The 25,786-nt window shown below is 37.8% G+C and overlaps 1 protein-coding gene and 1 long non-coding RNA gene across 2 annotated transcripts; both read right to left on the bottom strand.

Annotated features, from left to right (window-relative positions):
• Positions 1-2,843: 2,843 nt before the first annotated feature.
• Positions 2,844-4,059, bottom strand: LOC133980457 (uncharacterized). Its single transcript, XR_009925178.1, has 3 exons — positions 3,589-4,059; positions 3,299-3,477; positions 2,844-2,988 (listed from the first exon to the last, which is right to left on the bottom strand). It is a non-coding gene; the product is annotated as an uncharacterized LOC133980457 (long non-coding RNA).
• Positions 4,060-4,823: 764 nt separating this feature from the next.
• On the bottom strand, positions 4,824-24,400 carry LOC133980441 (alpha-2-macroglobulin-like). Its single transcript, XM_062419162.1, has 35 exons — positions 24,267-24,400; positions 23,973-24,153; positions 23,516-23,672; positions 22,510-22,562; positions 21,855-21,875; positions 20,585-20,750; positions 20,413-20,497; positions 20,163-20,301; positions 19,362-19,479; positions 19,135-19,244; positions 18,881-19,048; positions 18,179-18,406; positions 17,210-17,273; positions 16,969-17,114; positions 16,453-16,602; positions 15,381-15,521; positions 15,196-15,286; positions 14,651-14,816; positions 14,120-14,345; positions 13,516-13,642; positions 13,233-13,354; positions 13,081-13,132; positions 12,295-12,378; positions 11,579-11,755; positions 10,828-10,903; positions 10,387-10,543; positions 9,542-9,616; positions 7,792-7,954; positions 7,292-7,479; positions 6,233-6,445; positions 5,788-5,912; positions 5,491-5,581; positions 5,336-5,404; positions 5,152-5,254; positions 4,824-4,979 (listed from the first exon to the last, which is right to left on the bottom strand). The coding sequence occupies exons 1-35, from the start codon at positions 24,350-24,352 to the stop codon at positions 4,939-4,941; spliced, it is 4,359 nt and encodes a 1,452-aa protein (XP_062275146.1). The 5' UTR covers positions 24,353-24,400; the 3' UTR covers positions 4,824-4,938.
• Between the last annotated feature and the right edge of the window lie 1,386 nt (positions 24,401-25,786).

Here is a 25,786-nt window from a genome sequence, read left to right as displayed (position 1 = left end):
TTACTTGTTTAGATTGATTTGGGGAATCTCTGGGGAATTTCTTTTGTGCTTTGCCGGTCCCACTGGGGGTCGGAGCAGAGGTCATTTAAGAAGTGATTGATATCACCTGACAGCTGACATGGGTGAGAGTGCTGGAAGCGACACCATTTTTTGACTGCAAAGGGCAGATCGCGTATTCTTTCGTTTTGTAATCATATATGTTAATAAATGACTTTATTAATGACTTTTGATTCGCGGTTACCTTTTGTTTTGGATTTCAATAGCAAGTTCACCCACTCAGGAGCGGAAGATTTTAAGTTTGATGCCGCAACATCAGGCTGGGAAGTTTCTCTGGGCTGAAGAATTGCTTAACAAATTATTTCAATCTTACACATCCAGTGGATACAGAAAAACAATGTCCACCTATTGGAGTCCAAGTAGAATTTTCCCTCTTTCCCCTGGAAAAAAATAATACATCTTTTTTTAGCTTGAAATTCTTAACCAGCTTTCACTTCAGTTCAGTGCTGTTTATAACATGTCACGTTTAGAGAACGTTAGCATTTGGTTCTCTAAAGGTTAGGTTATAACCAAACCAAGGATTAACGTTTAGAGAACGTTCCCTCTGGTTATGCAGAAACCTAACAAAGCCTAACGTTCCCCTAACGTTTCGGGAACCACAGAACCACAACGTTCTGCTGTGGTTGCACTGTTTACCTCCACACAACGTTATGTCTGGTGTTTTTTTGGTTGATCTGAGAACGAAGACTTTTAGAGCTGACAAATCCTGTTTCATTGATATTTTACACTTAGGCTACTAATTTGCATGTAGCCTATGCAATGTGCCTTTAGATAGATAGGTAGATAGATAGCTAGATAGCTAGATAGCTAGATAGATAGATAGATAGATAGATAGATAGATAGATAGATAGATAGATAGATAGATACATAGATAGATAGATAGATAGATAGATAGATAGATAGATAGATAGATAGATTGATACTTATTCATATATATACTTATTCAATATGGACACACAAGACACTCCCGGACACTCCCGAAATCACTTTGTCTCTTTTAATCAAACTTGTATTTTATTATATTTTGTATTACATTTGTATTTTATTATTTTTTTTGTATTAAACTTTCAAGTCCTGCTAAATTTGCCTGTTCATTCATCACTGTCAATATTCTCAAGTAAATAGTTGTCATATGCAACCAAAAACTAATAAAATAACATACTACAGACATTACAACGTTAGGGGAACATTGAGAGAACCAAACATGTAACCAACAAGGTTAGGGGAACGTTAGGAGAACATTGAGGGAACCAAACATGTATCCAACAAGGTTAGGGGAACGTTAGGAGAACGTTGAGGGAACCAAACATGTATCCAACAAGGTTAGGGGAACGTTAGGGGAACGTTACGAGAACGTTGAGGGAACCAACATGTATCCAAAAAGGTTAGGGGAATGTTAGGAGAACGTTGAGGGAGCCAAACATGTAACCAACAGCTAACGGTTAGAGAACAAACCAAAAGTAACGTACAGGGAACGTAACTGGAACCAAAGGCTTACATAACTAGAACGTTATGGGAACCAAAAATGGCCAGTAGGTGCAAACTTGCATTATTTGAGATCATTTGCTGCAAATAGCATAATGGGAGCAGCCTGTGAACCAAAATAATGAGGTTAAGATTTATTTATATAATAAAGGACCATTAATATTTATACAAGGAGACAAGATACACATATCTTTAAAAAAATAGAGATTTAAAGATCCCTTCCAGACATGTTTTAAGTATAGTATATAAAAATACTAAAAACCTTGTTATAATCCGTAAAATCACTCCCTCATTAATAACTAAAACCTGTAAATAAGCAAATGTTTTTACTACAAATATTTCACTGCTGTACATGAAACGTTCCCTACTTTTCTTCCTCCAAAGTAGTTGTGAATGATGTCACAAATCAAGCTAGTGGGTACATACCTTGAATTCAGATGTACAGTCAATACAGAATGTGTTTACACTTTCAACAGTTGAATGTGAAAACAGTCTTTGAGTATCAAACTCTGCACATACATCATTCTGCACAATGAAGCTCAAACATTCAAGTGGAGCAACAAGAGGCAAAACACAGTTTTGAATGGAAGGGGACTTTAGTATAATAAGGAGATTTTAGTATAACTGTAGAGATCATTCTTCAAGCTGCAAATGAAAGGAAAGTGTAAAAACTACTATCAGATTAACAGTCTCATCAAATGACTTTTATCTTTTTACACTGGTGTGTTGAAACAGCTTTGGGGAGAAACTTCATCATGGAAATATGTCCAAAAATTTTGCCATTGTGGAACATGAGCTTGACTGCAATCATATCATATAGTTTAGAAGAAATGTTTTTAAGTGTATTATTATTATTATTGAGAAAATGATGCACACATTTGTCTTGGTCTGGGACACTGGTGTTATAGTGGGACATCTAGTGACTGAATGTATGTATTGCAACTTTCAGGCATTTCTATCTAAAATAAAATACAAATACTGTGAAGATTTGACCTGCGTGAAACACTGTATATGAGAGGACTGAGTGTGCAATTTACTTGGCTAGTAGTAGTCATAGATCTTGATCACGGCTGGCTTCAGGTTCTGCACTGGGATCTCCTGCATGAGCTTTAAGCTGTGGTTGATGGCTATGTCCTTCAGTAACTGATGGAAGAAAAACAGACGCATAAATAGTAATAAATCTAAAGAGTATCATGTAGTATTGTCCACTGTGAATTCCTCTTACCTCCCGTATGTACAAAAGAACATGATCTTCCTTTTGTTCAACATTATCCACCAGCAGAGCACCTTTGAGCTGTGAGGACATGATATTCAGCTGGGTTACCATGATGTCAACACCTGACACAAATATTACAAGTTAAAACTACAGTAATAAGTTACCTCCAGATCCTGGACATCCTGATGTCCAGGATCACCATGTTGGTATTGGTCTCCTTCCCACTATAACTGTAATGGAAGCATAAAAAATGTGATACACAGTCAGATATCACTTCCTGGTCCACTGAGTTGTACTAGTTTTATGCACAGACGAGGCTTTGTTAACAACATTTTTAGAATTAGCTGTTTTGAGCAGTCTTGTCAAACAAGATGGGTAAAATAAGTAGAGAATTCTTTTGGCCATGACTTTGTAAGTATTTATGAATTCAGTAAGGTAAACTGGGATGTCCCTCTGAATGGACAACAGAAGATCTGAGAGCATTTCTCTCCATATCTTTTTCTAAGCTGGGCCTCGATCAGCTTCAATTTGGAGAATTACCTCTTGACTTGATGCATTTATGCATTGTGGACCTGGTTTTTGATCATCACTTAAAAAGATTTTATCTTCAGAGTGAGTTTAGGTCTGGTGGATTTGATGGTGCAGTTGGCCTCTGGTTTTACCTCAACACTGAGAGCAGTTATATTCCCAGGAATTGGGATGCTATAAAGAAGAGAAATCTGTCAAACCGATAGACAAGGAAGAATTAATATTCACAAAAAGTGAACAAGAATATCAATATTTAGAGTAAGAAAAGTACCTAAAAATACTAATACTATGTGTATACTGACCTGCATTGCAGCAAATGCCGTTCCTTTCACGCCCAGACTGTACTTTCCTGTCACATCCTGCAGTGTCTTCTCCTGGTAGAGCAGTTTGTTATGCTGGTTAACATCAAATGCCACTGGGAGACTGAACTTTCTCCCAGTGGTCGAGTAGTGTTAGAACTGTATAATGAAAAACCCCCATACGGGTCAAAACAATTCGCAACTAGAGTACAACTAGAGTACAACTAGAGTCCTGACCTTAAAATCAATGCAGGTATGAACTTCTGTGCTGTATGTCTCCTTGAGGAGAGTCGTTTGCTTTTCTTGGGAGATCAGAGTCACGGTCATGACGAGAGAGTGGCTGGGCTGCCGGAGATTCACACAGAATTTGGTCTCAGCTCTAGCTTCGAGAACAACAGGAACTGCTACCATATACTGCCTACAACCAGAGAAACACATGGTACATATACATCGGGAGAAATTGTAAGTCAGCAGGTATACATCTCTCCTCTTACTATATTTTACACAAAAGACAAACAGTGTCCATGTCTGTATCACAGAAAGAACCATGACTGACTGGGTAGACAGGGTAGGTCCGAGTCAGTAACTGATCAACAAACTGTTACAAATCTGTCCTCCTTTCACCCATATCACACAAATACACAAATTGATGTCGGTTTTTCATGTTCATGTTTTTGAGATCTGCTTGGACTCACTGTTGGGAAAACCCTGTGGGACTGACAACATAGCTAATTATTTATACTCACATTCATGGACATTGATCATAATTCTGCCAGTGTTAAGTTACCTAAACGTGACCTAAATGACTCCTAAGAAAGCCATTACAATACTTGATACTTTTGAAGTACATTCACTTTCTATACTAAGCTGGCCTGCACAACATTATTTCTAGTCAATAAATGAAATACATATAAAGACAACTAAAAAAACATAGTTTGACAAAAGAGCTGTTTTGAATGGGACATTCCAATGACATTTTATTGTAAATTGTGTATGGATTTCACTTCAGACATATAGAGGAGTTACATCACTTGAAGGGTTTGTGACAAAATAGTGACAAGCAAAACAAGTGTTCATTTTTGTTTCGACATTGAGTTACACAACGTACACAGACTGTATCATTATAAAATGCAAGTCATTTGAAATTGTACTGAAACCAGTGATGACTCAAGGACGAAAAGACCAAAAGAAAGAAAGAAAGAAATGTTAAGTCTACATTAGTTGATTTCCAAATCATTGTACATACCTAGATTATCTGTTACTTTTCAAACCAATTTAAATCTATACTGCTTTTTGGTTTTCTTATTAAACTATAGTTTTAAGTGTTCTTGTATGTTATTGCAGATGGTAACCTCAAGCACAGGGGTAGGTGTATTCTGTCTCAGCCTGGTCACCTGAGAGGAAAAAGAGGAAGGAGAGGAAAGACAAAAAGAAGAGAAAAAAAGTGTCAAACTTTCTCTCTGTGTCCAAAACTCCAACGCATTTACAACTTGCAGTACTCAAAATGATACTTCTGATAACTGGTCAGTTTGTCTGGAAGAAGATTTTGGGGTTAATGTCATTTACTTGGCTGGTAGTAGTCATAGATCTTGATCACGGCTGGCTTCAGGTTCTGCACTGGGATCTCCTGCATGAGCTCTAATCTGTGGTTGAGGATCATCTTTGGTAACTGTTAGAAGAAAAACAGACACATAAATAGTAATAAATCTGCAAGCATCATGTAGTATTGTCCACTGTGAATTCCTCTTACCTCTCGTATGTACACAAGAACATGATCTTCCTTTTGTTCAACATTATCCACCAGCAGAGCACCTTTGAGCTGTGAGGACATGATATTCAGCTGGGTTACCATGGCGTCAACACCTGACACAAATATTACAAGTTAAAACTACAGTAATAAGTTACCTCCTTCAAAGATTCTGGATTTGGGACGAATCCAGAGAGCATTTTGATGTCCAGGATCAACATGTTTGTCGATAACTGGTCTCCCCTATAGCTGTGATGGAGACATAAAAATGTGATACACAGTAAGATATCACTCTGTACTTTATAGTTGTGCTAGTTGTATGCAAAGAGAGTTTTTAATATAAGGCATTGGCAGTATTACAATATAACTACAAAGTTTTTCCAAACATTTCCAACATGTTGTTTGTTTAAAATTACAGTATTCTTCTATCATAGTTGTACCGTGGATGCACTTACAGTGATTTTAGCTTCAGAGTGAGTTTAGGTCTGGTAGGCCTGCTGGAGCAGCTGGCCTCTGGTATTACCTCAACAATCAGAGTAGTAACATCAGTAGGAGTTGGGATATTATAATGAAGAGAGATCTGTAAAACAGGTAAACAAGCAAGGTTTAATATTCATAAACAGTGAATAGGAATGTTAGGAGTTTCCTTTCCCCCTGGAGTACTTTATCATCTTGTTTTCACAAGCTAATGTTTGTAGTTTAAGGTTTTCTGATCGGAAAATGATTTTGAGCGATATTGCTTCTCTCGTTAAGTAGGGTTAGGGTTAGAATATTTAAAATTAATAAATCCTTAATTTTTGTGTCTCCCAATCTTTTTGACAAAATGATTGAATGATTATGAAATGGTCAGATTTCATTCCTTATTTGGAGTAAGAAACAACTACTCCAGTGTTCACTGACCTGCATTACAGCACATGTAGTTCCTTTCACCTCCAGACTGTACTTTCCTGTCACATCCTGCAGTGTCTTCTCCTGGTAGAGCAGTTTGTTGTGCTGGTTCACATCAAATGTCATCTGGTCACTGGGAGACTGGACTGTCACTGTGCTCGAACCCTCTGGACTGAACACCAGAGTGGAGTAGAGAGCCAGAGCTTGAAGAGCCACCACTGTGTCCTACAACACACACACAAAAAACCATAAGTGCATATGTACCTATCTTTACCTAGACACAATTTCTCTCTGCATTCTGTGTGGTTTAGAGAGATTGCGGTTCAAAGTTCCTAGTTAGCAAAACTAACATAAAATAACAGACACTCCTGTCACATTTTTGAAATGGGGTCTTTATGATCGGGTGATATTCAGATACATGCTTCTAACTGAGAGTTAGAAGCTTTTCACTTGGGATTATACATTTCCACTGCATTTTCTGAGGCTTCACAGAAAGAGGTGATTTGTTAAAAAAAGTAAACAGATATATTGGCAGCTGTGGCTCAGGAGGTAGAGTGGTCGTCGACCAATTGGAAGATTGGCAGTTCAATTCCCGGCTCCTCAAGCAGGTTGGCACCCTGTGTGGTAGCCCCTTCCATCAGTGCGTGAATGGGTGAATGAGATGTAGTGTAAAAGCGCTTTGAGTGGTCATTACGACTAAAAAAGTGCTATATAAGTACAGACCATTTATTAATCCATCGATATATGCTAAAGATCATAAGATCATAATTGTATTAACTATGGCCTAACAGTTTTTCTCAGGTGGAGTTGTGACCTGCAACTATGTCGTAATCAAAACCACTCTGATAACAAATAAATCCCATATGAGAACTGGGACTATAAGCTTTCTTTTACTTGGAGTTTTCATCTGGAGGGAATTGCCAGGTGCAATTAAACCGCTAATTTGCCTAATGAGCTGCCGTCTTAGTAAATCAGATGATGAAAACACACAAATTGTACAAACGGCCGTAAGCTCAATGAACCACAGCTCACATTTGTGCAATGCCATTTTCTCAGCTGTTTGGGATGTACCTGTGTAGATGAGAAGCCTCCGTAATGGTTCTGCTGCCCTGTCAGCCATCTGACGATGCGGCTGGTATAGCCCAGGTCTTCAGTAGTAGGGGAGGCACTGAGTTTAGCCAGCATCACATAGGAGCTGATCTCCACAGACAGAGAGGCTGATGATTCTGTTGTTGACTGAGACCAGTGGAGGAAACCCCCTAAAGACAACGAATTACAATATATAACCTTTATTTAATCAGGTGGTTTCATTATGATCAGGACCTCTTTTGCCAGAGAGATCCAAATACAGTGACACTGTGAAGGGCAGTGCACAGTAAACTGCATCAAATTGTTTTTAGGTGGAGCAGCATGAGAGTACTACATGTCCATATTCAGGCATAGTTTTCCTGTCCTCAAGAGAATAACATGCTTACTCAGATCATAACAGACGACAAACAACAAACAGGCACAAGTTGAGCTACATTCACAGTAATGATGTCAGAGTGATGCCATTTAGGAGGGTGTCTCACCGTCTTTTAATGAAACCTTGTCTAGGTGCTCCAGAAGTTGAGCACGGGTCTCCATGTCTCCAGCCAAGGTGAAGACGTACGCCAGCAGAGCTGTAGTGTAGGTGTTATCCAGTTCACTGGCGGACTCCTTGAGGCAAGACAGGCTCTTATTCACCACAGCATCCTGAAACAGATAAAAAAAAAAAACACATTATAGTGTATCTGCTTATGACTCAACTGCTTTTGTTTTATCTTAACCCTGCTAATTCATTTTCTTTTATGTTTTCTCATGGACCAAAGACAATTCTTAAAATGCCTTAAACTATCATGTTCAATTATAATTTTATTCAAAGAAATGTAAATGAATTAAGACATCAAGTGTCTCCTCTGTGAGTTTCAATGGACACTAATTATTGTTGTTGAGACAATTCTGACTTCAAGGATAAAATCCATAAATAGGTACAGAGACACAAGCTGGCAGCTAACCACTAACAGCCAAAAACTATTTACCAACACCACTAAACTGAACAAAGACTCATACAGAGCAAAACCACTGCCAACACAGACCAACAAAAACCTCTAACACAATGACATTCTTAAATTAAGCCAACAATGCTAACCAACAGAACAGAGAGCTTCAGAGTTAACGTCTTTTCTGTGCTGTGTGTGCCATGATTGCCTCTATTTAGCTGCTAACCGTAGCTAGTTAGCAGAAATAATTCTTTCATCAAACTCCTCCCAGATGCAGAAGAAAAGTATTTATTATTAGGCTATAAATTGAAATAGGGCAGATAATACTGTGTGTTAGTAGGATTGATATTCGCCCTGACAACAAAACATTAGTGCTAACAGGAGCAACAAGCAAAAATAGAAGTTATATCAAGCGGCCAAGGTCCCAGCTATGAAAAGCTAATTTTATGTAAACAATAAGCTAATAATAATATAAAACAAATAATATTAATCCTTTCTATAAGTTATCTTTGCTGCAAGCTAACAGTAGGAATCTCATATACGCTCACATTACTTAAAAGAAAATGATAATGTTATTGTTGAAGGAGGCTTTGGTGCTGCCCGTGGATCGTTTTGGACACACAACAGCACATGTCTCACTTCATGTAGTCTGGGTTTGCATTATCACAGCTATTAAAAACACCTTTGTGTGACTGCTAGCAAAAATTGATGTCATCTTGTTACCTTTTTCTAAAATGGGGAATTGTTTTATTGTATATTTGATTATTCTAATGGACTCATCTGTGGTGGAAGCATTTTGGAATTGGCACAAAAAATTTAAAAATTGTGTATAACAGTGAGGCTATAAGCTGCCTGCAGTAATATTACCAGGACGTCTGAAATCTGTTAGCTTAAAGTGAGGCAACACAAGCACCACCAACAAACAGCACGATGTTGATTCTATACTGTGCTTTTGGGCTAAGCTACATGTAGTTTGTTCTTACTTATTCAAACTTGATTTTTTTTTTAAAACTCAATCAAGAAAGTCAGTCATCACTTTCCTGAGTAATTTTGTTAGCATTTAACAACTTCCGCTTGCAGGACTTGCTGTGAAATGCGGTATACTAAAGCTAAAGTGTATTATGAAAGTTACCGTTCCTTGCAAAAAAATAAAATTAAAAACACATTGGGAATACATGATGAAAGTGAGATTATGGCAAATTTACTTAAAAGTTATTGGTTTATGTCGTGTATTCACACTTTTTACCACATGGGGTTGGCAGTGAACACAACTGTAAATATTTCGAAAGACAGTACTCACATCTTTGGCCATGCCCATCTCCAAGAAGGTAGCAGTGACGTAAGCAGTGAGAGTGACTTCATCAGACACACCACCCTATTGAGAGGAAGCATTATAAATAATATCAGCATTGTACAGAAAATATTCAGGCTTACATTAGCTACTCTTAACCCTATCCCCTTTACTTGGGAATAGGGTATTCCAGGGACCAGACACCCTCTCTACATTTAAGAGTAGGCTTAAAACTTTCCTTTTTGATAAAGCTTATAGTTAGGGCCGGCCAGTCTTGTCCTGGACCAGCTCCTAGTTTATGCTGCTATAGGCTCAGACTGCCAGGAGACTCCCATGATGCACTGAGCTTCTTTCTCCTCTCTCCTCTTCCCTCTCTCTATCCATCTATGTCCATTTACATTCATGTACTATAAATGCATTCACTAATTTAAACTTCTCCCCCGGAGTTCTCTGTGCTTTTCGTCTCACAGGTAATCTGGGGTTGTAGATGTCTGGATGACAGATTCATGCCCTGGACCCGCTATTCTCACATGCTTTTTTTTTTTTCGTTTTCCAATGTACTTCTCTTATCCTTTCTCTCTCTCCTCTCTACCCCAACCGGTCGAGGCAGATGGCCGCCCACTTTGAGCCTGGTTCTGCCTGAGGTTTCTTCCTGTTAAAAGGGAATTTTTTCTTGCCACTGTCGCCAAGTGCTTGCTCATGTGGGAATGTTGGGTCTCTTTAAATTAAATTAAAGAGTACGGTTTAGACCTGCCTTGAGATGACTTTTGTTGTGATTTGGCGCTATATAAATAAAGATTGATTGATTGATTAATTGACTTGTACCATGAATGGAAACTTTGATCTTATGGTACCTTCATTCTGTTATTGAAGAGTCTTCCTAACTGTTCAAAACAGCCATTATTGCGTTGAATAGTCTCCAGCCACCTCTTAGTCTGTTTAACCTTTTCTGGGTCAATGTAGACGAAAGACTGTGCTTTGGCAAAGGATCTCAGCACAAAAGCAGTCAACCTGAGGATATTGAAACAAGGTTAGACATTGAGAAACCATAACAAGAGGAAGCACATGAAGTGTGCACTGTCTCACGATAGTTACCACGATACAATAACCATAACAAACATGATTGAAAGGTTGTGATAATTCATGTAGTAATTAGCTTCAAAGTGATAATCATATCATTAATCTCTAGTACTAAATGCTTCCAGAAAGACAAAAGCCACCAGCTGCCAATGATCACATCATGTACTGTACCTTTACTGTAAGTATATGTAGATATGATTCAGTAATGTTCTCACCAAGTGTTCCCCCGTCCTGCTCCAAATGTGCTGTAAGCTCCATCGTCATGTTTGTAGTTCAACTGTCTCTGGTAGCCTGTGTAACAATGAAAGTATATCTATTAAACACTTTTTATTTCCACAAACGTATTTGGCAGGTCTACCTTCATGATTTTCTATTAAAATTATATAAAAAATGCATATCAGTTGAATGTCAGTTATTTTTCCCTCAGTTATACCAAATCATGCCACCTTCTCTGACAATTTGCAGCAGTTATGTTCGTCTATGATTTTTTTCACAACACTGTCTTCATCTCTTTCAATCCCTTTCAGTAATTTTCTTAGTCTCAGTTTTGTATATTTTATATCGAACTTTAATGGAAATGGCTACAATTTTCTTCTTTTATGTTTAAACACATTGCTGAGTTTCTTTTCTTTAGGGACTGTTAATAATGACAAATCTGAGAAAATGAAAAGTAAAACTTATTATCAGAAATCCACTCATAGCCTCAGGACCAACAAGAAACAAGTAAGAATGGTAATTATTGTCATCAGTTCAAGTCGCTTGTTATCTTCCTTCTTCTTCATCATGTACTGTAACTAAAAGACCAAGGTATTTTATTTCTTAGCTCACTTTTTTAACATGTAATTTTGTTATTTGAAAGTTTGACAGATAACCTCTCTGCCAAGCCAATAAGTAATGATGGCAAACACAAAACAACTTGATAAATAATGATAATGGCAGGTTTGAAGGTGTTGATCAAAGACTCACCACTTGTCAGGAAATTGGTAGCCTTTTCCTTGATGGCCAGGGTCAGCTGATCTGTGTTTTTCAGGTACTGGAGGATGTAGATGTTGGGAGCCAGGAGAGCCATGTTCTGTTCCCCACATCCATACGGCATCTGCAGAAGTCCATCCAGGTTCTTCAAGGCCCGACCCAGGATGTCACCTGCACAAAAATACTAAGTGTCTAAATGCATCTGATAAACACTACTAATTTAAATACATATGATTTGTAAAAATGCATTTTCATTATTTGCAAAATATTAAGTATATGGTTAAAAAAGTAATATGCTTAGAAACAGCAAGTCAAATGTTTTACACAAACTAAAGCATGAAAATAGGTTTTTATTTCAAACTATTTTTCTTAAATATAACAAGTTTCAAAAAGAACAGATACAGCAGGCAGTCCATACAAGGAGTTTCTGTATTCTTTCCCACTACTGTATTGCATTTTTTGGGTTACTTGTACAAGCATAATCCTGCAATCACTAGCACTTATGCACATTTTGTGACCACAGAAATTAGTTTAATGTGTTACATAAAACTGCAATGATTTTATAGTATAAGTTGTATAAGTATAAAACCAGAACATGTCATGACACTCCAGCCCTTGTGTCCATTGGAGGAGGCTTGGAGGAAGCGTGTTAGACTTAAGGATTTGTTTAGTTAAAGCAAAACTCAAATACAAATAAAATGTGTGTTTACCCAGGACTGATATTGAGGCACGGGCAGATCCATCAATCACGTTCTCAGGGAGTTTTAAAACTATATCCGCTGTCAATGTCTCCTCTGTGTACAGACAGAAAACAGTCAGCTGAGATGGAGAAAGCAGAAATCACAACTAAAACAAGGTTGTTATTACGATAGAACATGAAGGTCAGTGGATCATCAATTACAGTGGTGAAAATGACTAAGTACAAACGGATTTGTGTATCATTTCTTCTTTCCTCTCACATTAATCATCTCATGACCCCTGAGATTTATCTGGGGGCCCAAATCCGAGGTTGGGAACCACTGGACTAAACAAGCTAACTGTATATAAATTAGTTGAAATTGGCTCCACCTCCAGTAGCTACAACAGTAACGTGCTGCTCTAACACTGATGCCAGTCAGAGGGAGAAAACCACTATTTTTACTGTAATACTTTAACTACATCACGCTGATTCTGCTCTACTTGTAATGGAGTATTTTTACATGGATGCATGGGTACTTTTACTTAAGTAAATGATCTAAATACTTCTTCCACCACTGATAAGAAAATAAGAACGCCACAAAACTGAAGCTTCTTTGGGTGTGATGGGTTCTTGAAAAAGTATAATAAAATGTATTTAAGTAATGATATTTAAAAGAAGTTACTTGCCAAACTTGAAACAAATTCCATGAATATACAATTATTGCTACCTCAGTGCAGATAGTGAATGTCATCTATGCCACCCTTAACTTTTGGTTCTCCTTTTACACAATGTTTGATGGTCCATCAACCATACTGACCTTTAGGGCAGAGCAGCCAGTTGTGGGTCTTTGTCATCTCAGTTCCCTCAGCCTGTGAGGAAAGGAGAGTGTGAGTTCCATTGTTACTTTTATCTTACATTAAATGCAGATTTAAATGTTTTTCTTTGTCATCTTGTTTTTAGGTTACCAACCTTTACAATGAGTTGTCGTGTTACCACGTCGATGCGACCTCTGTCTGGAACGCTCACAATCTCATTGTCACATGAAACCTGAGAAGCCACAGCCTCAGCGCTCACAGTCACGTTCATAACCCCTTGAAATGATCAAAAACTGTGTATGAAACTTGATTGATCATTTTCTCAGATTTTAAAAGTTCCAAAATATTCTAAAATGTTTTTCACAAAGGTGTGTTCTCACTGAAGGAGAGTTGTGCTGGTAAAAAAAGGACAGCAGTTTGTACAGTTTGACACTCACCTAAGGACGCAGGGACCATGGTCCAGGTGACAGTTTTTCTTCCATTGTTACACAGACAGGATGTGTGCTGGTTACCAGAGAGGGGAGTGAGGTTGTCATCTAAGGAGGGGTCTGGAGTCACAGTTACCTGTTTAGGAGAGACAAACATTGATTATAAAACTGATGATTGGCATATGACAATTGCTAACTGCGGCCATTATGTAGCCAACCGAACCCTATTTATAAAAAGTCCCAATGCTAGGAATAAAAGATACAACACACTAGGGATGAACCAAAATGTGCTATGACCATAAAATTACTGTAAGCTGTTTAAATAAAATGACAAAAAACCTACAGCTGGTTTGCTCCAGTCTGAATCAGTGGACAAGTTTATAATCTTTTCCCTTCTGTGTCTTTTCAGATTTTAGATTGTTCATTGCACTCTGCTCCTCTCTTATGACCATGTTGCTGACATAAGCATGTAGCTTAAAGCACCACTGTTCCTACATACAGCCTCACAGAGCAGCTACCATGGTCAACACACAAAGAACATTATGGTGTTTTGGAGGCAGATTATGGCCTAACTGTCATGTAACAGTAATAAGTGTGTACAAATATGAATTACCATCATGCAGTTGGACTGGTAGCTGAAAACGGTTGCCTTTAGTTCAAATTGCTCCCCCCGGATGACTGAGTAGGGCAAGCTGAGCTCGATGAAGAAGGGCTGGAAGACGGTGAACTCTTTACTTGGAGCCAAGCCAAAACCATGAGGGGACAAACAGAAAGCCTCCGTCTCCCAGGTGGTGATGGTGTCTGGGGCAGTGACTGGAACATCCTTTGTTCCAGACTCTCTAGATCAGCAGATCAGGGGTTAAAAAGAAAAAGTCTCAAAGAAACATCAGCAAATTATTTTCATGAGATCAATGTGTTCAGGAAGTCAGCCAGCTTAGTCAGAGTAGAACTTTAATGCCCATGCTTCATGCCCTAAAAACACAGAAGCCCAGGGAAGCCTAAAAAACATCTTTCTATCGCTTGTAATGAATTGGACACCATCTTCGAACACAGCATCCAATTCTCTTAACACATCAATAGTTTATCTTGAGACTCCCATTTTTTCATTTCATGATCATCAAGACCCTTTGTGACAGAAACTCACCCAATTTCCACCAGGTCCCATATCCAAGTCTCAGGGAAGGAAGAGCGGACTGTCACTATTGGTAGAGGAGAAAGACCGCCGCCTGATCCACCTGGACCTGCCCCTCCCAAACCAACACCCATTCTGGATAACATAGGTGGAGAATAATTCCAACCGCCTCTAACACCTGAAAAGAAACATACAACAAATATTTATAGTTGTCCCCCAACTCAGGATTTTCACAGTTGACAGCACAGCATGGAGGGGGGAGGGGATTGTATTCTCATCTACAGTATGCATTTATCTTGTTACAAACTGTGCTTTGTTGTTAAAGGTTTACATACTAATCAACATTAAATTACTAATTTATTTCTTTATTAAATGCGGCCTCCAAGAGAAAAAAGTGATTCCACTGACAATGTGCAAGTCAACTCTGGTATTTATTAAGTGATGCATTGACTCAGCGATTTTTTGAGGTGCAGCCCTAAAAATATTTAAACAGAAGTGAATGGTAGCAATGACACAGTTAACATCATATCAAAACAAAAAAAGTCGAAACTACTCACCATATTGGCTGTAGTGGTATTCTCTTCCTTTATACTGGAGGCATGTAGGCACTCTGATAAATAAATTTGTTGCCATCTTCAGCCCATTATTCTAGATAATCCAACCACACACAGATGTCACCGAAAAGTTCATCACATGTACAACAGGAAAAATTATGTTTTGCGTGTCGTTGTGTAGGATTTACCTGGAAAACTGTATAAGCATCATCTGTCCCGTCACGTCTGGGCAAAACATATCTTCTGGGTCTCACATGCATGCATGATACGGAATCCCTAACTTCATATGGAATATGGGTCGCTTTTGTGACAGGGAATAAGCCAAAAATCTGAAAAGAAAGTTGATTCAAAGTTATAATCTGCAACACAATAGCATGCTAAAACTGCTTATATTTTAAGACAAAACCACAGCAATTAAAATTGGTCATAAAAAAGAAGTTTGAATAAACTTTTGGTAGTCTTTATTGGGATTGTCTCATCCACTACAAGGGAAACAAACCTGGAAGTATCCAATGTTTAGGGAAAGGGTTGTTGACTGCTCTTTATTTGAGGTGGGAAATGGGCTAGAAACATAGACTTTATAAAAAGATGGACATATCAAGTTGCAATGTCAACCATTTTGGTTTGCATTGGAGCCGGTTTGAAGCCCAGAGTTGCTGCTCTATGCTCCATCTTTTCTGTTTGGAGCCAGGAACGTCCAAATAAGGAATGTGGGTTGTCGCCTTTCACACTCTGACTCAGTGACAGTGACAGTCCCAGAGCCAGAGAGAGCAGCAGGTCAGTCAGCTGTCAATCACAGCTGTCAAACAATGTACATTCTGTAGACATCAAAGCTACCATAAGTCTTCCAATCTTATTCATGGAGTGATCATTTCCAAAATGACCAACAGAACACTTGTTAAAAGGCCAAAATGTAGTGATTGAGACCAGAATGACTTGCTGAAAAAAATGAAGTCAAAGAGGAGTTGGGTCTTTTTGAATGGGAGTCATTTGGAGCATCTAGTGGCTGTCAATGGCATTGCAATTTAAGGTTCTTCAGCATTTGCTTCAATCTCAAGCTGTAGTAGTTGCTGCTCGACTAGAATGGACTCCTTGTCTTTCCCTTCTGGCTGATGGGGCAAAACACCCACTGGAACTGCATTTCTCAGCAGTTACCATTACCGTTAAATGCACTTAAGTAATTTCCTATATCTCTGCAGTGGTTGGTGGGGTCTGGGCTATAGCCTGTGACCTCTGTGTGACTGATGATGCAGCAGTTACCGTGTCTGCATTCACAGTCTTCCCTGGCTCCTTGATGTGGACGCTCTGGTCGACAGCGCTAACACCACACAGAGAACCAGGCTGAGCCGTCAACTGCATGGTGCTCTCCTCTCCTGGGACAGCTGAAGATTGAGAAAACTCCAGCAATACCTGAGACACACACAATACACATATTGCACCATCTGGACTTTAGAGGTATGACCTGAGGGCCTGTGTTCCCCTCAACATGACACAAATGTGTGTTGTTGCCAACAGACCAGATTAATTCTTACACAGAAGGCATTTTAGTGGAATCACTGAGATAATTTATCCCCTTCCCTCTTACAGCAAGGGCAATTGCAGTTCCAAAAATGATTTAGTAGCAGGAAATCAACAGTCGTTTGCTCTTTATTGCTTCAAATGAGTGACAAGTTTTCAGTGAGGGCAACAAGTTATTATGTCATTCAACAGGTGTGTGATTCCATAGCCATGTCTGACAGACACATTCATCTTAATTATTTTTCCTCTCTCACTGACCTTGTGACCGAAGCATTTCTCAGTGGATAAGTCTGCACTGTGGGCCATCACATTCTCACTGGGGAGGATAGCATAAGCCACAACAACAATCCCTGGTGCCATCTCTGGAGACACTTTCAACTTAAAGGACACCTCACCCTCAGTCACTGAAAAAGCAAACCGACTGTTATGAACTGTCTGCTTTCTGTTAACAGTCATGATTCACATGCCTCCACCCAAACTTGTGATCAAAGTCACCCACCTGGTTTATCTTCTACTTGAATCTGTTTAGAGCCCAGCATTAAAATGGCTCCTCTGGATAAGACCTGAAGCATTTGAGAGAAAACGACACAAAGAATGAATCATTTACCTTCATTTTAACAACAGATTACAACAGTGTTATGAAGTTTTTAGTGGAATATGTGAGTAATGTCCATATCAAAAGGTGTGTCAGTAATGAGTTCATAAGGTAAAAGTTACAAAAACTAAACAAAAAAATTGATGCCTTAAAAATTGATGCGCCCTGATTTGTAACATACTGCTTTTAGTGATTGGTAGTAGTGGGAGAGCCCTCTGTTAAATGTAATTCTCACATTACATCAGTGTGTCTACTGTATACTGGAGGCATTCAGGTACAGTGTTGAGATTAGGTCACCTTTTGTTTGGAAGGGCTCTCAATACATCAGTGTAGTTAGAATACATGCATGTAAAACAGGAAAATAGAGTTGAAGCTGCTTTAGAGGCTTTGTTTTATAACAGAATCGTGACACTTCGGAATGTGAAGATTAAGACATAATAAAGTTAGGGTTTAGGGTTGGGGTTTGGGGTTATGGTTAGAAAAGTCTTAATACTTGTTTGTTAATGTGATCTGCTATAATTGTCACTATTTTGACCATAATGGGATCCTGTAGGACTCACTTTTGTCTCACAGCTGACTGGTGAGAAGGTGGTCCTTTCAAATGTTCAAATGCTTTGTTAACCTACGAATCCAGCATTGTGGATTTGACTTCACTGATGTAATATTAGTTCATTCAGAATGTTAAAACATAAAACTGAATCTACAAACTTTTTTAAAACAGCTTGCTACTACTGCACATTTGCTGCTTACTTTGCGGTTGCCTTTGCAAATAATGACTTTTCTTAGGCTTGTGGAGGTTTCTCAAAATCTGTGTCCATGTTTCTGGAAGAGATAACTGGGAACAAGTTGAGAAATAGCTTGCCCACCACTCACCAGATACATCAAATCTGCAGAACCCTGAGCCTCTCCAGCAACAGTGTATTTAATGGAGATGTCCTCTTCTGACTCGCAGGTAAGCGGTCCATCCTTTGTCTTCACCTCCAGGAAGCTGACTGACTTTGTATCAGGGGATGACTGTTGCATCAAAGACAATGTGTGTTCTCTAGGCTCATAGTATGGAGTTTTATACAGAGAGTACACCTGTGTTGGTTCGGTGCTGATCTAGAGTGTAGAAAATAAAGTTTATAAATGAGCTGATGGTGGTTAAGGCTGTTGCAATCTTTAGAAAATGCCATAACTGTTCTGTGAATGGTTTTATGATTCAACTAGTGTCATTTTCCTGTTGTTCACCAATATGCTTTGTGTCCTTATAATTTCCTTCTGCTTTCTAATAACACTATATTTAAAGGCATAGTGTGATCAATATATAAATGAAAACATTTAACAAACATTATGTAAAAAGCTGATCTCATTTAAGCACAAAATTAATCAATTGGGTTGGTGGTAAAATCACAACCAAAGAAAATGTTTTGGTATAGAAACTAGTTCCAATATGGCCACCAGCTCCTATCAGACCTTGGTCAGTTAGAGTATATTTCAAGGCCATTGTATATTTGAGTTTTTGATTTGCGTTATCATGTGGGGGAGAGAGTTTTGATGTGTTGACACAGGTTGTTAACGCTACTTCTTACTTACAGTGAGGAAGATGTCCCTTTGGAAGATAGCTGTGCTAAATGAGAAAGTAGCGATACCATTGCTGTCAGTTGTGAGATTCTGTAGCTGTGGTCGTGACCAACCTTGTCCCTCAAGCAAGTAGAGTGGCTTGTCAGCAATGGGTGTATCATTATAGTATACTGCTTTAACCTGCCAGAACAAATTGTATCATTGAGCACGCTCATTGTTTCAATTACACTGTGTGTAGAAAAGTAAAGACCAGGTTTTGCACTTACTTTTCCTTCCACAGTTGATCCTTCCTCATAAATCTTGGGTGTGTCAATAAATGACAGCTTTCCAACAACATAGGAAATAATTGTTCTTTTCCGTTGTTGGTGTGAAATACCTGCACAAGATCATATTGTAAAAATACATCACATTGTAGCTTGTTTGTTTGTTTGTTTTAAAAATTATACAAATTCATTTTTGAAATAGAAATGTTATAAAATATAAGAAGACTTACCGGTCCCCTCCTCCTCCACTTGGGCTGTGATATCCAAAGCATCTTGCACTGCCTTTTGGTCAATTTTTGTGAAAGTGGACATCTTGATGGTCAAAGTGGCACAGCCTTTCTTATCCATCTAGAAAGTGAAATCAATGAAGAAAGAAAAGAAAACGTTGAAGGAGTGCTCATACTATCTCCTTAAAAACACACACTTTGGAATTTCCTTCCTTCCATTTTTTAAAATATATTATATTCAGAAATATAGTCTATAAGGCAGGAATATCTGCAGAATTAGCAAAGGTGCCTCACGAAGAGAATTGGCTTTATGCAGTTCTTGCTCTGATGAGAGTCCGGGTCCAAGTTCAACTTATTGGGTCTAATCAGATCAGGTCTCCTTTTGATGACAATATGTCAAATACCCAAGTGGATCCAAACAGGTTTGGTTGTAAGTGGTAATATGGTATGTCACAATCAACCGTATTCAGTGTGTTTGATGAGAGATTAGAATGTGAACTGTCAAGTGTAGAGAAAAAATGGGAGTGTTCTTTGTCCACATGAAGAAAAAATTAAAGGAAAAGGAGAACAAAAAGGGAAAAACAACTGGAACATCAGTACTGACAAGAAAACTGAAGCCAAACATATTTTAGGAACATTTTGGATTCCTGGAGTTCGATTAATACAGATATAGAACTTATCATTATTTATATAAAACAAAATATTACATAGGTTAGAACATAGTCGTCTATGTATATCCCAGTTGGTTACAGAGGGTTTTATTGTTGGAAGCACATAAACAAATGGTCACTATAACAACTGTACCTGCTTTGTCTCCTTGTGGCAGGGGGTAACTATGTCTAGGAATCCCCCATCAGGGGTCATTGTATAAGTTCGTACAATATAGAGAGGTCTGCACATCTCAAATTTAACACTTCCTGGCACAGGCTGTCCAAATGTGTACCTAGTTCGATGCAAAAACAAAAACAAACAAACAAACAAATAAATATCAGAGTGTTGTTCCAAAAGGGTCACTGACTCAAGAAAACTGGATATATTTTAGATATGTACTTACTTTGCACATACATCAACTGTGATGTCTTCCTGCTCAATACTTACTTCATCAGATGCTTTCAATTTTACATCAAATTTAGGCAAAACTGGTGGGGAAAAAGATACTCATCAGCAATCTTGCTGCATTACAAACAGATTGAAATGGAAGGAAAAAGAAATGAACCATTACTTACCATATTTCTCGACTTCGAAGCTGTGGTAGAATTTGTCTTCACCAGACGTCACAATAACTTGGTAGATTCCTTCACGGGCCTCAGAGTTCAAGGAGTGAGAAAACTGCAGTATTTTACTATTGGATGTTTCATTCTGCCACTGTCCAATCCGGTTACTCTGAGGATCCTGTTAAATGAAAGGAAATGGGAAGAACATGTATTTAAGACACAAATAGGAAACTCATGTCAAACACAGCCCTAAACATACTGCTCACTGATTCTTTTTCTTCCTCAGTCTCCCTCAGATGACACTGGGCTGACATTTACATAGTGTAAAATTGTACTTGACATTGTATTTACTTTTTACGAAACATATTATCTGAAATTATTAATAAATAGTTTCAGATGAATGTATTGGCAGGCTAAAAGTCCAGTGACAGATATATTGGTATCAGTACATTCTGTATCTTGGCAGACAAAATTTGGTACTTAAGAATCTATTTTAATATAGGTCACTTATATTTTTTGTGTCCATGTGGTTTAGTCAAATTTAAAGGGGTTAAAATGTGAAAATAAATGCACGAATAACCTGCACACATCCTATGTTTGTGGAGCCAGCATCAAATTTCAGCTTTTAATCCATTTTGAGAGAATATATTAGAGGATTATGGCAAAAATGTCTAAGTGGTGTAACCATAAAAATCAACTAGTTTGGCATGATCTGACATTATAACCTTTTTATATTAAATAAAGGTAATGAAATACAATTGTTCTAAATATTACATTTAATCTGGGGAATCATGTAAATCAGAAACCATTCAAGTTTTTTTTTTAAATTAAGTAATTATTTGTATAAGTACACTTAAATACACTGTAGCTGGATCAAATATTTATATTTATCATTCTTTTGTGGTTACACCATTTGACATTTTCAGGAGCATTCAGTCTTACTTTTGGTAAAAAAAAAAATGGTGCAAATGTCATTTCAAATGACATAAAACCAACAAAAATACAAAATGTATATTTAAAAAAACCTGATGCTGCTTTTAAGACAATTTTTGAAGATATTTTTGAAATGCTCATCTTGCCAATCTTTATTTGTCACTGACCCATAGTTAAAAATGTTGAGAGAAATATGAACTTAAGTTCCACTTACAATGAATATTTCATGAGCTTTAAGGGGTGGCAATTGGATAGTGTGAAAATAAAATAAAAAACCCAACCCAACCCCCTCTGCTAATGACTTCCAAAAATGGATATTGGATAGTGGATATTTTCATTATAGCCTTACCTCAATTTCAATGATATTGTACTGCAAAAGAGAAAGAGAGAGATTTGTTAAAGGAGTTAGTTTATTGTTCTCATCACACATTATCCTGTGAGTTCAAGTTAAAGTGTTTAAAGTTTATTTAGGAGATCGGTGATGACACATACTCAGGATTCCGATGCTTTCATTGTTGTACACAGTCAATATAGACTAGGGCTCTTATATTTTTGAATGAAACAGGTTTAACAGACATTAAAATAAAACTAGCATTCTGATTAATAGTCTTTTTGGAAAAACAAACAAAGAGATTTTTATTTCATTTTTAGCATAGATCCAGTTATTTCTTATGAAAACAGGATTATGTGCTGCATACAAAAGACAGAGAGAAATGATAGAGGTTGACAGATTTATCGCAGGATCAGCTAAAATCGTTTGACTCAGCACAAACAGGTCTACCTAAAGGGGCCCAGGTTGTACTATTGACCCTTGTTCAGGAGCAGATTGACTAGAAACATGCTTGGTTAAATAGCACACCCATGTCGATCATTTTATTATGCAACATTTGTTCAGTTCAACTAGCTGGTGTGTATATACTCCAGTTCACTGGGGCGTCACACAGTGTCACCAGTACTGTGATTTATAAATTAAATCGGAAAGAAAAGAGAGACAGTTCACTCACCACACTACTGACAGGTCTGAACTTGGTATCCATTGAAAGGACTCTGAAACTGACTGAAAAAGAGATTACACAAAGCTCATATCACACAGTGTTAAACATCTGTCTACTAAGACTAAATCATTATTATCCCATGTATGGGTTAGACACTGTTAGACAGGGGGAAACAAACCGGAATGATTGATGATAGCTTGTAAGATGATCAACATAAGAAGTTGCTTCTATGCTACAAACTGCACAAATGCAAAAGTAACATAGAAAATGTTCAATATCACAAAAAGGAAACCTCCATTTAATCTCTTAGATAGTGAATAGCTAGCCCTGGATTTTCATAAGGTGCATGTTTGTAAGTGTTTAATCTAATTATGCAATATGAGCTATTGCACAAACATAACACATCTGGCACATATTTCTGGTATATTTTGATGAATGGAAAAAGCATGATTTTTATGTATGTGGGCAGTACTAATTTAATATATAGTAACGTACAGTACCAGTCAAAAGTTTGCCTTGGGAAGATGTGTCCAAACCTTTGGCTGGTACTGTATGTTCTCTTAGCTTGTGCATCTCCTAAACAGCAGGAACTTCTTCCTAATGTTCATTTTTTTCATATATAAGCATGACTTTAAAAAGCTTTAACCTGTAATGCACATTAATGGTTTAAAATAAAGACACAAGTAATTTCACACTAGTTGTAAGTATAAACTGTGTGTAGTGGACTAGTGTTATTACTGCTAATAGCTAGCATTTAGCACTTCTATATTGTAGTTATGTTAGCTAGCCAGAGCAATGTGTGTCATAAGATAAAAAGGGTTGAGAAATGGGAGGTGCCACATAAAAAATTTACCTCTATACAGTCATTTAAAAAAGTTTTAAACTTTGTATTTTAAATTCTGAAAAAGTCCCTATATGTGGTATTTTGACATTGTGGCAAAGGGTTTTCTACCTATCTTAAGCTGTTTGCACAGGGGTATGGTAGTATACTGGGTTCAGCATCATAGATGGTTACCTGTTTGTCCAGGAAGGTAGATTGGTTTATCTGTTTGGATGAATGTCATTGGTCGATAGGCTTTGAACATGACTTTCCTGACTTCTCTTGAGTGATATCTGTTGCCTCGTACCTCCACCTCCAATGTCTGCACCTCTGTATTCTGCACTGTAGGAGTCTGTGAAAGAAATATATTTTATAGACACTAGCCAAAGGAAAACACAATCTCATACTTTAAAAACAGAATTCAAGTGAAGAGTCTCGTAATATTTAACTTCATCTATTTTCAGATCTGTTAAAAACCTAAAATGTGAAATCACATATGATGTATTGCATTTGTCAATTTACACCTTTGTGATTTTTTTATTATTTTTTAATGTGAATAATTCCAGTGTGTTTCAAATATGTGCAAGTGTGTTTCATCATGTGCTATATTGAGGTTCTCCAAATTAACATATTTTCTATCTTGAGAGCTGACCGTAAATGTAATGCATTCATGGAGGTCTGTGTCTGTTGACTTCATGAGGAGAGTTGTGCTCTTCACATCGGACATCAGAGTGACAGTCATGACCACATTCTCGGTTGGCTGCAGGAGACTCGCACAGAATCTGGTCTCAGCTCCAGCTTCCATAACCGCAGGAATGGTGACCATATACTGCCTACAGCCACAGAAACATACACATACAGCAGATACCTCACTGGGTCTGATAGAGGAAGAAACACCGACTAGTTATTACACAAACAAAAAGAGAAACAGTACAGATAAACTTACGGTCTTGCCTCTGTTAAACCCACACACATCCAGCTCAAGAGGACACACAGTGTCCATGTCTGCAGCTGAATTCCAGGCCGACCCATGACTGACTGTGATAACCCTCAGTCTCAGCATCTCTTAAATAGTCCCTGATACAGAAACCCACCCCCGCTCAACACAAACACCCTGACACACCATGTAACCCCTTTATTTGATGATTTACAGGCATCCCGTAAGTCAATCTTTTGTAGACATGTTGTTGAATGTAGTATGTAAAGCTGACTGCAATTCAAATCCAACAGGTGACACTTTTCAGTTTTGAAATGATAATGAGCATGTGTTTACATCTATCTGGCAGTTTTTAAAGAACTGAACATTATATTATTTACATGGGTATAAGTATTTAAAAGCTATTTAATTATAGTGCAGTGTTATATCTTACTGTAAAACTTTCTGTAATGTGATCTAAGATATTTCACCATTCCAATAGCAACAGTGCCGTGATGTAAGGGTTGCAGTCATTTTTTTCCCTTAATTATGTGGGGTATTACAGTACGAAGATTTCAGCAACATTGCCCTTTACCCAGTGTAGGACGTTTGTGCAAACAGCTCAAGTAAGCATTCCAGTAAGTAAATCTCTGTTGGCTGATAATGTCGTCAAACATTGGTGATTGATTTAAACAGAGAATTATTTTGTTAGCTGTTTGAAACAGTGCAACAGTAAATACACTACACTCATGTATTTGCAAAAGATATAATAAAAGGCATTGTGTGCTACCACTTTTTATGTTTATTTTATTCAAATCATTTTCAGTATAGTTTACTAATGTCATTATGTTTATCAACCAGAATGAGTGCTTGCAGTGAAACAACGTCCAATGAGCTGCTGATTTTACTGTTACTTTTGGGCCAAAACTTTCTCTCTCTCTCTCTCTCTCTCTCTCTCTCTCTCTCTCTCTCTCTCTCTCTCTCTCTCTCTCTCTCTCTCTCTCTCTCTCTCTCTCTCTCTCTCTCTCTCTCTCTCTCTCTCTCTCTCTCTCTCTCTCTCTCTCTCTCTCTCTCTCTCTCTCTCTCTCTACCTACCCCAAGACCTAAATAACTACAACAAACTGACCTCAATAACTCTCTTCAAGAGATACAATCCTGAATGACCACAACAGTTCTCAAACTCAATGAAAATGAATCTGAAGTTATATTATTTGCATCACAGCAATTGACAAACATTATTTCTCATGTTCTCTCTGCATTGTCTTACCTAGAGAAAAATAATCCATGCATTCATATTCCCCCACCTACATGCATGTTGGTATTAGTTCAGAATGCCGTTGCAAGAGTATTACAAAGAGATTACATTAGTCCCATTCTTGCTTCCCTACATTTGTTCCCTGTTAATTTGCGTATTGAATTTAAAAAATCTTGTTGTTTGTCTATAAAGGGTTAAATGGTCTCATCCAGCCTGGTCTCACACAGTTCAATTCATACTATAATCGAGGGGTCCACCAACACAGACATGTTCCACATGTGCACATTTGTAAAGA

Source organism: Scomber scombrus, chromosome 5, assembly GCF_963691925.1.
Source record: "Scomber scombrus chromosome 5, fScoSco1.1, whole genome shotgun sequence".
NCBI classification, from domain to species: Eukaryota; Metazoa; Chordata; class Actinopteri; order Scombriformes; family Scombridae; genus Scomber; species Scomber scombrus.
This window is presented reverse-complemented; position numbering and strand designations above follow the sequence as displayed.